This window comes from Hordeum vulgare, chromosome 6H (genome assembly GCF_904849725.1).
Source record: "Hordeum vulgare subsp. vulgare chromosome 6H, MorexV3_pseudomolecules_assembly, whole genome shotgun sequence".
Classification (NCBI taxonomy): Eukaryota; Viridiplantae; Streptophyta; class Magnoliopsida; order Poales; family Poaceae; genus Hordeum; species Hordeum vulgare.
The window spans coordinates 134,136,868-134,150,067 of record NC_058523.1 but is presented as its reverse complement, the minus strand read 5'-3'; the positions used below and the strand labels follow the sequence as shown (position 1 = coordinate 134,150,067).

The window sequence follows — 13,200 nt, the reverse complement described above, 5'->3', positions numbered from 1 at the left end:
TCCATAAGCACGTATGACTATATACGGAATACATGCCTACATTACATTGACGAACTGGAGCTAGTTACATATCTCCCCATGTTATAACTGTTACATGATGAATGTCATCCGGCATGATTATCCATCACCGATCCAATGCCTATGAGTCTTTTCCTACTGGTCCTTGCTATGTTACTTTACCGCTACGGTTGTCACTACTGTTACTGTTACCGTTGCTACCGTTGCTATCATACTACTTTGCTACTGAAACATTGCTGCAGATACTAAGTCTTTCAGGTGTGGTTGAACTGACAACTCAACTGCTAATACTCGAGAATATTCTTTTGCTTCCCCTTGTGTCGAATCAACAAATTTGGGTTGAATACTCTACCCTCGAAAACTGTTGCGATCCCCTATACTTGTGGGTTATCAGAGTACCACGCTGATGTGGTCGTGAAGGAAAATGACTCCCCAACGAGTTGGTTATTTGAAGGACCACGAATGGAGACCTTGGCGCTAGCAGTTGAGATAGTTGCTTGGAAGGCACTCGTCCACCTTCGAGACATTGTCCAGAGATGGCTGATGAGTTGGCTTGTCGCCACTTTCCGTTTCGGAAGGATGATGTTGACGAGAGTTAGACGTTGACCCCATCCCCGGAGGATGGAACACCACTCAGATTCGAGACCTACTTTAGCCTCTCCGCCGACACTCTAGCTCACAGCCCGATTAAGGAGTCGGTGAAGCTGTGCGAGGAACTTCACCACACTCATGAGCTACTCCGACTGGCCAAGGTGAAGCTAGACAAGATCAAGAAGGATGGAGCCCCGAAGGGATGACCAGTTATCGCGTACAGAGGAGGAGTACCCCCAGCCACATATGCACCCACATGATGTCATCGCATGAGTGCGAAGGAGTATCATGAGCTCTTCACCGTTCCATCAGCGAAGCATCGTCGGGATGAACCTCATCATCCTCTGACCCCCTCGACGGGAGACGATGCCCGTACAGACGATGACTAGGAAGAAGACCCACAGGAACTTGAGTACGAGACCGATCACTCCACCACTTGAATCCGAGAACCCCTAGGGTAGGATAAGTCATGTACCCCTCATGCGAAGTCGACTCCGTGTAATGGTTCATATGAACCATGTGTGCTTGTTTTACTGTTTGTGTTTCGATGCAAGTTACGCTTTTTCCTTACGCAACATGTAAGTTTTTACATGGCCTATCATAGCTTAATGATATGTGTTGGGTCTTTTTCAACCCTTGATTGTCACACTTTCACTTTACCAACCCCCTTAGACGCGCATTTTCCCTTGTTGCTTTATCTTGCCTATATCAGTTGTTTAACTCAGCTGCTCCAAACAAGATGGTGATTGCGACTCGCACCAACACTTTTGGCAACCCTAGCACCGGCAACGCTAGCCAGCAGCCGGAGGCCGGGGGGTTTGCTAAAGCTGGAGGTCACCAGGAGCGGCCACAAGGAAACATTCCCCCACCACCACCTCCACCAGAGAACATGACCATAGCTCAGTTTCTCCAAGTTCTCCCACAAGAGCGCCAAGCCAACAATGCTGATATGCAGCAGATGACTCAGACCCTTGTGAACAACCAGTAGCAAGGCAGGAATGGCAATGGCCGCTCCACTCAGTCAGAGTTCATGAGGAATTCGCCACCAACCTTCACTCATACTGTTGAGCCTTTGTATGTTGATGAATGGATCCGCACCATCGAGGACCTCCTTGCATTGGTCAACTGCAATGAGGATGGTGAAAGGGTTCTTTATGCCTTTCACTGCCTCGGAGGTACCGCCAGAGCTTGGTGGGATGGGTTCAAGGTCATGCAAGGCGGCCGTGTGATCACCTGGGCTAATTTCAAGCAGGATTCCGCACCACTCACAACCCCTCTGGGATTATGGCTATCAAGGAACAGGAATTTCGAGTGTTGAAGCAAGGAAGTAGCTCTATCAAGGAATACCTGCAGAACTTCAACCTTCTGTCAAGGTATGCACGTGAAGATGTCAGCACTGAGGCAGCCAAGATAGAACGCTTCATGGAAGGGCTCGAGCAAGCCCTACAGTATCAACTGGTTGTCTGTGACTGTCGGACTTTCTTTGAGCTGGTGAACAACGCTCTTATGCTTGAAGAAAAGCATCGTATCATGGAGGACACTCGCAAGCGCAAGATGATCAACAAGGGCAGTTCCAACAACGAGAAGCCTAGCCCCTGGCAGCCAACCCAAGCGAAGCCAACTTATTAGCCTCAGCAAGTCAAGCCCCATGCTCCTCGTCCGAGCTACCAGCCTCAGTAGTATGCCAACCCCAGGCCGGCATACAACAATCCCAACAACAGTAGTGCCAACAACAACAACTCGGGTTAGGTCACCTATTTTGGATGTGCACAGCCTGGGCACATCTCGAGGTTGTGCCCCAACAAGAAGCCCGATGCACCACGCCCCAATGCGCCAAATCAAGGACAAGGTCGTGGAGCGCCACCCAAGAACCCCCGCTCCCCGCAACCAGCCCTACTATGGCAAAGCTCGTGTGAACCACATCACTGCCGAGGAAGCCCAGGAAGACATGGATGTTATATTGGGTACGTTCATTGTCAACTCAACCCCAGCAACAGTTTTGTTTGATTGTGGTGCTTCGCATTCTTTTGTTACTCGCAAGTTTTCACTAAAGAGTGGTATGGAGCCCACACCTTTGGGTAGTCTGGTGATGGTACAAAACCCCGGGTGCAGTATTAAGGTCTAAGATAGGATGTATAGGAGTTGGGATTAATATCAATGGAGTAGAGTTCCTAGCAGATCTTGTCATCCTGAAGTCACAAGGCTTGGATGTGATCCTTGGCATGGATTGGTTGACCAAGCACCAGGGTTTGTTGAACTGTGCCAAGAGGACTGTTACCACAATAGCCAGGGAGTTGAAGTCAAGTATGTTCCCAACCCTGCCTCCGCTCAAGCCCCTCAGGTTAATTGCCTCTAAGGAATTGGGTTGGACCAAGTGCAGGTGGTATGTGAATACCCAGATGTCTTTCCTGATGAACTACCCGGAATGCCTCCTGACCGTGACATTGAGTTCATTATTGAGCTAATTCCTGGAGCAAGACCCATCTATAAGAAACATTATAGAATGGGGTCCGAAGAATTGGCTGATTTGAAGAGGCAAGTGGTTGAGCAGCTCGAGAAAGGATTTATTTTCCCTGGTGCCTCTCCTTGGGGATCGCCTGTTCTATTTGTGTCCAAGAGGGACGGAATTATCGGACTCTGTATTGGTTACCATTCTCTCAATGAAATCATGATAAAGAACAAGTATCCACTCCCCAAGATTGAAGACCTGTTCGGTCAGTTGAATGGTGCCAAAGTGTTCTCCAAGATCAATCTCAGGTCCGGGTACTACCAATTGAATATCAAACCCAAAGATATTGCAAATACGACATTTGTAACGAGGTATGGCATGTACGAGTGCACGGTCATGTCATTTGGGTTAACCGATGCCCCAGCCTACTTCATGTACCTCAAGAACAAAGTCTTCATGGAGTATTTGGATAAGTTTGTCATTGTCTTCATCGACGACATACTCGTCTTCTCCAAGTCTGAAGAAGAACATGAGCAACACTTGAGGATGGTCCTGGACAAGCTTTGAGAGCACCAGCTTTATGCCAAGTTCAGCAAGTGTGAATTCTGGCTGCATGAAGTTGGATTCTTGAGTCATGTGATGACAGCAGGAGGATTGTCGGTCGATCCTGCCAAGATTGAAGTTGTGACGAAGTGGCAAACTCTGACCAACATGAAGGAAGTCAGGAGCTTCCTCGGACTCACGGAATATTACCGCAAGTTTGTTGAAGGGTTCTCAAGCATCGCCCGACCAATGACGCAGCTCTTGAAGAAGGAAAAGAAGTTTGAATGGACGCCGAAGTGTGAAGATAGCTTCCAGGAGCTCAAGAAGAGATTGACAACGGCCCCAAATTTTGCCACCCCCGATATTCACAAGGAATTCGTGATATATTGTGATGCATCAAGGACCGGGCTTGGTGGTGTTCTGATGCAAGAAGGCAGAGTCATAGCATATCTCTCCAAACAGCTACGCCCTACGGGAGGCCAACCCATTTATGACGTGGCAGAAACTGAGGCATAATCATGATTAAACATAAAACTGTCGGTCAAACGCTAGCAAATTCCATTTAAACATAAAATAAAATTTAAAACTCTAAATAAATAAACGCATGTCCGCACGCTGCCCTATACCGCCTTGCCCTTGCCCTTGTCGTCATCGCCCTCGCCGTCGGTGAGGTCAATGAAGACGGGGGAGGCCAGCCCAACCGAAAGGAGCTTGATGGGCCGCCAGGGCAGCCTCCTCCGGTGTCTGCTGCGGCACCGTCATAGCGACGCGGCGGGTGCGCTCCTCCTCCTCCTCCTCCTCGAGCCACAGAGCCTCGGCATCATAGTGCAACAATTGTTCATATTGCATATGTCGCTCGCCATCAGCCCCCTCCTCGGCGAGCCAGTGCACCTTCCAGTGCTGAAGGTGGGACGCCTCTTCTTCCGGCGTGGCGTCGTAGTGGCAGTGAGGCGTGCTCACCCACTCGCGGTACTCGTCGGTCCATGAGTAGGACTCCTCCGGCCAAGTGCGGGGCGGCGGTGATCGCTTGCGCGTGGGTGTTGGATCCGGCTCCGACTCGGCCTTGGGCGGCGGTGGCGGCACGAAGAGGGGCACATGGACGGAGTCCCCAGCCGCGGACAAGGCAAGGGCTTGCTCCATCCCATCCCAATGTGCATCCTCCTCGAGTCGGCTAGCCTCTAGCGCGTGCTGCAGGGCCTCCTCGAGGGCGGCTTGGTACTCCACCTCCGCCTCCTCTTCCTCCGGCTCTACCAGTGGGGCGGCGGTGGAAACTCCTGGTTGGCGTGGACGCCTCGCCGTCGTTGCTCCTCGTGTTCGAGGGCAAACGAGGCCTTCCAGTTGGAAGAGTCGGCGGCGTACTCGGGCATTCGCCGCTGCATCGGTGTGAGCTGCACTCGATGCCTGCGCACCTCCTCATTCGTGTGCCCGCTATGACCGCGGAACCCCCGGCACCGAGATCCGCTGTGGATCGAGGTGCTAGTGGTGCGGCAGCGTCACGTCGGGGTAAGGCAATGGCTGCTTGTACTCCCAGTGCCACCGTGCTTGGTGCATCGGGATGTGCAGACGCCGCCGACCTGAGCGGTCACGCGCTGGCGACGACGGAGGGGGAGGAGGAGCACTGGAGGATGAGGCATCGGGGCTGCCCTTGCCCTTGCCCTTGTCGGTGCCGGAGCTGCAGTCGAAGAGGCCCATTGCTAGGGTTTGGAGTGTCGTCGACGAGGAAGCACGAAGGGGGTGGGGGGGGCAGATGTGGACGGAAGTGGAAACGGAAACGTACAGTTCTCGGTGCTTAATTCTTCATAACTTCTCAAGTAAAAGAGGCTCGCGGTTCATATGTTCGACTAGTCAATTAACATCCTGTGAACAACTGGAAATCTTGCATTGCAAACATGTACTCCATCCATTCCTAAATATAAGTCTTTTTAGAGATTTTATTAGAGCGCTACATATGAAGCAAAATAAGTGAATATATACTCTAAAGTATGTCTATATTCATCTGTATGTAGTCCCCGGGGGTTTAAGGTTTAAGAATTTTCAGAACCATATTACAATCCATATTACAATCAGATGTAGTAAACCCTCCCCTCCTTGAGTTGCACCCATGGGCGCCCCCGGGAGGAACCCTAGCGCCGCCCCCTCTCCTCTGTCCCGCCCCCCTCGCCGCCGTCGGGGGCGTCATCGGGGGCGGAACCCCCAATGAGGCGGCTTTCTTGCGCGCATAGATGGGGGCTTCATTGGGCGCTTCCCCCTGTCTGGTGGCGTCGGGCCGGCCCTGCCCCGCCTCCCTCCATCCTCCCGGCGCTCGGTGGCCACCGGCGCCGCCCCCTCCCCTCCATCCGGCGCGGCTCGGGGCTCCGGTGCCCTGAAGCGGGCTGGCGGCCGATTTGGCCTCCTGCCCTGTTCTGGTTGGAGGTGGATGGCGGGGGCTGCAGGTCTAGGATCCCGTGCTCAGATCCAATGGATGGTGTTGGTTGGCGGTGGTTGGGGTGGTCGGCGGCCATGATAAGGCGATGGTGATGCGGCTGGTGTCTTCGCTACTCTGGTGCAGGATGGTGGAGCTTTGGGCGGATCTCGCCAGGGCGTGGAGGCGCTGGTGTTGTGGTGGTGGCAGATCGGTTGCGGCGGCCGCTAGCTTATACCGACGTCGGCTCGTCTCTAGGTGGTCTGTGTCGGCCTTCGACCCATTTCCATGTAGCCCGGGCGCTACTTCCAACAAAGGGCTGGCCCTCTCCCAGCTGCGGTTCATCGCTCGTCTCGCGCCCCGTCCTGCAGGACCAAGCTCGTCTCGCGCACATGTAGCAGGACTGGCTTGTCTCGCGCACGGTGCAGCAGGACTGACCTCGTCTCGCGCAAGGTGTGGCAGGACCGAGCTCGTCTCGCGCTCGGGGCTGCAGGATGGGTCGATGGAGGCCAGCGTTAGCCGGCCTATTGGGCCTCAGCGCTGGGGGTCTCCCAGGGGTACGAAAGGTCGGACCTTTTCGCCCGTCTCTTTTCTTGGGGTGTGTTAGGTCTCGTGTGAGGTGGTGACAAGGTCTTGGATGCCGGGGCGGCGGCTCTGGTGGTGGTAGCGCGGTGCTCTTGGGCGGAGCCGTGGCTTGGTGCTGCCCGGTGGCCATGGCCGTGTGGGCGGCGTGGTCGTCGGGGTGTGGCGTCCGGTGCTGGTGAGTGTTGACCGGGATGAAAACCTGATCCATCTGAACGGATCGGCGGTGGCTCTGGTGGTGGTAGCGCGGTGCTCTTGGTCGGAGTCGTGGCTTGGTGATGCCCGGTGGCCATGGCCGTGTGGGCGGCGTGGTCGTCGGGGTGTGGCGTCCGGTGCTGGTGAGTGTTGACCGGGGTGAAAACCTGATCCATCTGAACAACGTAGCTCGCTCCCTTCTTGAAGGCGGCGTCGTGCGGCTCTCATTGCCCATCGTGTTGCTCCAGGGGAAACTTTGATCCTCGAGTCGGGCGGTGGCGACATTCTGATGTCGTAACCTTCCTGGAGGCGCCGCCTTGAAGCACACGGTTCGTCATATGTGGCTTCATCTCTTCGTGGTGACGTGTTCACGGCTGAGAACTCCAGTTGCTCTTGTAGTACTAGGTGTCTATGTATCCTGTCTTGGATGTGTGCGTGTGTCGTGGTGGCATGAGTCTGGATGGTCGATGTTGGTTGCTTTATTTATAAAGCGGGGCGAAAGCCTTTTTGGGTATATGCTATTTACAAGCACAAGTGTCAAAAACGGTATCATCACTTGATTACAAACAGATGCCATGTGCATTTCTTTCAAATAGAAATGTCGCACACATAAACAGGCGGGAATCACTCTACAGTTATCTGTAAGACGGTGGTAAGCCTTGGTTTTCTATATCTCCTCAGTAGCAGCGAGGAACATACTACACTAACAGACGAGAAGGCCATGCAAGCACCAGCCAGCCATGGCGGCATCTGCAGGCCGATGAGGGGGAAGAGTGCGCCGGCAGCCACGGGGATGGCAACGATGTTATAAGCCATGGCAAAGAAGTAGTTCCACCGGATTCGGCTGAATGTCTTCCTTGAGAGATCAATCGCCGTGATGACGTCTTCAAGGTTATTCCGCACCAGCACATAATCTGCTGCCTCGATGGCAATGTCAGTCCCTGCACCGATGGCCATCCCAACATCGGCTGCTGCTAGGGCAGGGGAATCATTGATCCCATCTCCAACCATTGCAACCACACTCCCATCCTTCTGCAAAGAGCGGATTACGTCGGCTTTTCCAGCAGGCATGACCTCTGCTCTCACATCTTCAATTCCAATCTGCAGAAGGGCAAAGGTTTCAATAACTTAAGCTTCGGCAGGAGGCAACTCATATAAGCATCATCAAATCAACTAATGAAGATGTACACATGAAATCAATTAAGCAGCAAAGTTAAACTCATATTTATTGATATGATATTAAATAGAAAAAAAAACATAATCAAATGCAGATGGTTGCACTACTACATGAGAATTCCGACCGACCTCCTTTGCAACCGCCAGTGCAGTCCTCCAATTGTCCCCTGTCACCATAACTGGATAAATGCCCATCTTTTTTAGGCCTTGTATAACTACAGCAGCCTCCCTTTTCAAGGGATCAGTTACCCCCATTAATCCAATGAAGTCGCCATCATATGCTACAAGAATGCCTGTCTTTGCATTCAATTCCATGTCTACCAAGAAACTTTCAGCCTCTTCAGGAATGTTAACCCCATTTTCAGATATCAAAGCACGGTTGCCCACCTACATAAACATTTAACTCAAAATATTAGATTACTCCTTTGCCACGCAAGGATTATGCAATTAAGAGAGATGATCCAGAATAGTTATATCACATAGCTAACCAGAATCATCTTCCCATTGATCAAACATTGAACTCCTTTGCCAGGCAAGGCAGAAAAATCAGCAACTTCCAAGAGCCATTGAGAGAATGCGTCTTCTTTTCTTTTCTTAACATCATCTTTTGATGAGGGGAGTTTGCCAAAGAAATGGAAATGAAATGCATAATCCAAGATAGCTTTTGCAAGTGGATGCTCACTGCTTGCCTAAAATAACAAAAAATAACAAAGTAAGATTACCAGGTTTGCACTCTACTACAATAAGCAAAATCCCTGGGGATTTTTCGTTGCCTCACCTCCGCAGATGCTACCAATGTGAGGAAGTCGCCAACATCCATTCCTGAGAACACTTTCGTCGTTGTTACAGTGGCCTTTCCTTGTGTCAGTGTCCCAGTTTTATCAAATATAATATATTTAACATTCTGAGCCCTCTCCAGTGCATCTCCACCCTTTACAAGTACTCCATGATTGGCACCAACTCCAGTTGCTACCATAACAGCAGTTGGTGTCGCCAGACCAAGAGCACATGGACAGGCAATTACCACAACAGAGATGGAGAACATGAGGGAGAAAACAAAGCAATTGCTAGTTTCTGAAACCCATGAATTTGGATATGCCCCCAGCGTCCCACATACAAACCTACAAAAGTCAATAATGCATGAAAAATTTAGACAGAAGTAGCCTGACGCCCCCAAACCCAACCGCAGACAGATGCATTAACCGTGAAACTTACCATGTACAGAATGTCAGTAAGGACAAGGTGATGACAATAGGAACAAAAATGCCGGCCACCTGAAAAGAACACAGATAGCATCAACATTCACAAAACATAATGGTTATTATAGGAAACAAAATGCCAGTGCATGTTAAAAAAAGATATACAAATCATCAAAATTGCATTGGTTTCTTCATGTAATATTTTGTAATAATAAGAAGTTAAACTGCTTTCAATAATTCATGACTTGACAAAAGATAACCAGGTGTAAACAGTTGATGTGTGAAATCTGATGAGTAATATACTTTGTATAAGGCCATGAAAATATAACTTTAACACTTAGGTCAATGGCATTTAACTAGTACTCTCTCCGTACCATAATATAAGACATTTTTGCAGTTCAATTTGAACTGCAAAAATGTCTTACATTATGGTACAGAGGTAGTGCTACATAAGTTTAGAAGTGTAATGAAATTGACCAGAAAAGTGTTCTACAAATTTAAGATTATAAGAGAGATAATTTTCATGACTCGGAAGCATCATAAATAGACAAATGCACTCACGTAATCAGCGAACTTCTGAATAGGTGCTTTAGACATCTGGGCAGTCTCAACAAGAGATATTATCTGGCTCAAAACTGTCCCTGATCCTACTTTCGCCGCTTGTATGTGAAGGGTGCCATTTAGGTTCATGGTGCCTCCAATTACTGAACTAGATACTTCCTTGGAGATAGACGCAGATTCACCAGTTACCATACTTTCATCAACATGGCTTGTACCCCAAGTGACGATACCATCAGCAGGAATCTTTGAGCCAGGAAGCACTTTTAAGACATCACCAGGTTGGATCAACAATGCATCAATTTCCTTCTCTCCAGCATATTTTCCATCTGGATTCAGGCACGATGCTATGAGTTAAAGTGTGCAACTACAATCAAAATGCAAGAGTATGGATGCAAGGCTGCAATCCTAAGCAATCAGTTAAGAATTAATATCCAACCAAAAACATAAAAAGAAGGCGATTGTATGTAAATCACTTAGACATGAGCTTTCTGAACTGCTAGTCATTTTCGGTGTATGCATGCTATGTTACCATCAAGTAAGAATCAGATACCTTTGTATTTCAGAAGCAAGATAGCTGTAGCAGGAACCAGCTCTACAAGTTTCTTAATTGCATCTGATGTCCGTCCTTTAGCAAGCACCTCAAGATACTTCCCCAATAGCACAAATGTAATTATCATTGCGCTTGTCTCAAAATACATTGGAGGATGAAATCCAGTGAATGCACCATAAAGAAGCGCGCAAACTGAGTATACATATGTCGCAGTTGTGCCAAGAACAACCAATACATCCATATTTGTAGAGCCATGTCTAAGGGCCCTATAAGCTGCGACGTAGAAACGTTTGCCAACAACAAACTGTACTACGCTCACCAGCATCCACTTGAGCAGATCTCCTATACGAAATGGTCCGCAGTGCATGAGTAGGAATGAGTTAATGAAAGATATGTGAGGGCACACCATGCGCATAAAAAACACTGGAATCTGGTGCAAGGAAACCAGTAAAGAAAGTCAGTATGCAAGTAAAACAACAATAATTCATGATACCTTTACTTTACATTATCTCTTTATAGTAGTAACTGTATGCAAGTGACAATTATATCAAATCAAGCTGACACATCAGACGGGCTTGCTATTTATTTACGGTCACAGCTAGGATAAGGGTATAGCTACCAGGGGAACTTTAGACTGAACTAGAGATGCAACAAAAACCATAAACAAATAGGATAGCAGGGATAAAAACTTACACTTAGGAATAAGCTGGAGCGAAGGAGGTGAAGCATTTTTGAAGCCTCTTGCGCATCATTTGAAGAAGACCGTACATATGGGTTCTGTACATGGGCTTTCAGTCTGCCACTGCTTTCAATCTCAATAATATCCACAATCGATCTCAAACCAACGACTTCTGGATCGAATGTAATTTCAACTTCTGCCCTTACAGAATTTACATCAAACTGGCACAGGCCTTCTGTTTTTCTCAGGATATCATATAATAAATTTACATCTCTCTCTGTATGCAATCCTATCAAACCTAATAAAGCCTTATCTTGCTCACTACTTTGTAACAGTGCAGCTTCAAAACCAGCATCCTCGATAGCCTGAACAATCTCATCTTTGCTAATAGCAGCCGGATCATACTCGACTTCCCCTAATGAGGTCGCTAATGCAACAACTGCTCTGTTTACACCTGGCAACTTCTTTAAGATCCCTTCAACTGAGTTCACACAGGCAGCACAAGTCATGCCCCCTATCCTAAATTGGCCTGACAAAGCCTTCTGTGACTTTGGCTGAGAAACAGCAGAGTCTGGGAGGATCTCTGCTTCAAATCCAGCATCTTCTATTGCTTCTACGATGTCTTCTTCCTGAATACAACAAACACTGTCAGGTCCATTTCAGAAACCTCAATGTAAAAGCAAATTGGTTTAAATAAGCAAGGTTACAGGTTGGCAACGTCATGGAGAGTTGAGATCTTTGAAGCAGACCTAACATCACATTTTCGTAGAGGTTGTTTGCAATTGCGAGTCACGGTACATGTGCTTCATGGGGCTGTTCGGGAACCGGTTAAGCAAGTTACTACGAGTCTGTCAAGTCTTCCTAGAAAATGGTTATGAACCAGCACTAGGGCTGCAGCTTTGCAATTGGTACTATGAAAATCTCCCAATATTTTTTCGTAAACGTGGTTAGAATCCATATGATTACCAAACTCGCTAGACTTGCTTCCCGACAAAGCAAGGTAGAGCGTCCCACAAACTCAACCCACACGACTGATCAATTGGAACAGCCGGAGGACAAGCGAGCCAAAATGAAGCAGCTACCGCACGAGTTGTGAGTGTTTCATTGCGCATCCTAACCACCATAACCGACAAAACGCAGCGAAGTTTCCCGCCTTGAGCTCCCCAATTCCGCGTCCGATTACCAACAAGGGCGCCATAATCCTCCAGTATCGAAGCCACCGCACCAGAATTCACCGCAGGGGCGCGATCCCAGACCAAATCTCCAGCGCGCGCGGAGGCGATGGAGGGAGCGGGAGGGGGAGGGATCACGCGGAACCAAACCTTTGCGAGCGCGGGGTCGAACACGACGTGGGCGCGGTTCTGCAGCAACGACACGGCGGCGCTCCGGACGCCGCGGCGGGCGGAGAGGGCGGCCTCGACGGCGCCCGTGCAGGCGGAGCACGTCATGCCCGTGACCCGCACCTGGGCCCGGCGCATGCCCGCGTCCTCCTCCTCCTCCTCCTCCTGCCCAGTCCGCGAGCTCAGGCCCTCCGGCTCGTCGTAGGACCCCAGCAGCGCCACCTCCTCCATCTCGTCGTCGCGGCCGCCGGCGACCGCCGTAAGCTGGAGGTGGGCCATGGCCGTCAGAGACGGGGGTGGCGAGGCGAGGCGAGGCGAGGCAATAGTTCGGAGGGGAATGAACGGGAAGGGGAAATGTGAATTGTGAAGGGGAGACCGACCGAGTAGGCCGGGAAAGGCGATGGGTGTAATAGTGCGAGACGCGAGGGGTGGGTCCGAGACTCCGCGAGGATTCCGAGGGCGTTTCTGAAAATGTTGCGGATAGTGCCGGTTTGGTGGGTAGGTAGCCGGCAAATCGGGGAGCGTTACATTTGGCGTTAATCTCCTTGTGATATGGTTTGACTCGATCGTAATGAGTACGGAGTACTAACGTACGTTTGGATTACCCTCGCTGATTTGATTATTGGGCAGGCCTTGCAAATGCGTCTTGCGCTCAGGAAAGCGTCAATATTGGAGACCTTGGCGTCAAGCATGTTGCAAATCGATCCTGTAGACTTCGGCGTGTACAAAGTTGCAGGGCGTGAGCTTGGTTTATAGCCGGCCGGAAGCAGCCTGGCACCACTTCTGTATTACAAATCGATGCCTGCTGTATTTTTTGTTCATTCGGAGCAACTGACTCTTTCACAAATCCAATTTGGCACCACTTCTGCAGAATGGTTCTTTAGCGAAAAAGTGTTTCCCCGCTTTGTATTACAAA

At 49.8% G+C, this 13,200-nt stretch overlaps 1 protein-coding gene across 1 annotated transcript; it reads right to left on the bottom strand.

Annotated features, from left to right (window-relative positions):
• Positions 1-7,283: 7,283 nt before the first annotated feature.
• Positions 7,284-12,665, bottom strand: LOC123401494 (cation-transporting ATPase HMA5-like). Its single transcript, XM_045095317.1, has 9 exons — positions 12,267-12,665; positions 10,959-11,573; positions 10,266-10,695; positions 9,716-10,041; positions 9,171-9,229; positions 8,734-9,076; positions 8,444-8,644; positions 8,085-8,342; positions 7,284-7,880 (listed from the first exon to the last, which is right to left on the bottom strand). Exons 1-9 carry the CDS (start codon positions 12,561-12,563, stop codon positions 7,404-7,406), a joined length of 3,006 nt encoding a protein of 1,001 aa, XP_044951252.1. The 5' UTR covers positions 12,564-12,665; the 3' UTR covers positions 7,284-7,403.
• Between the last annotated feature and the right edge of the window lie 535 nt (positions 12,666-13,200).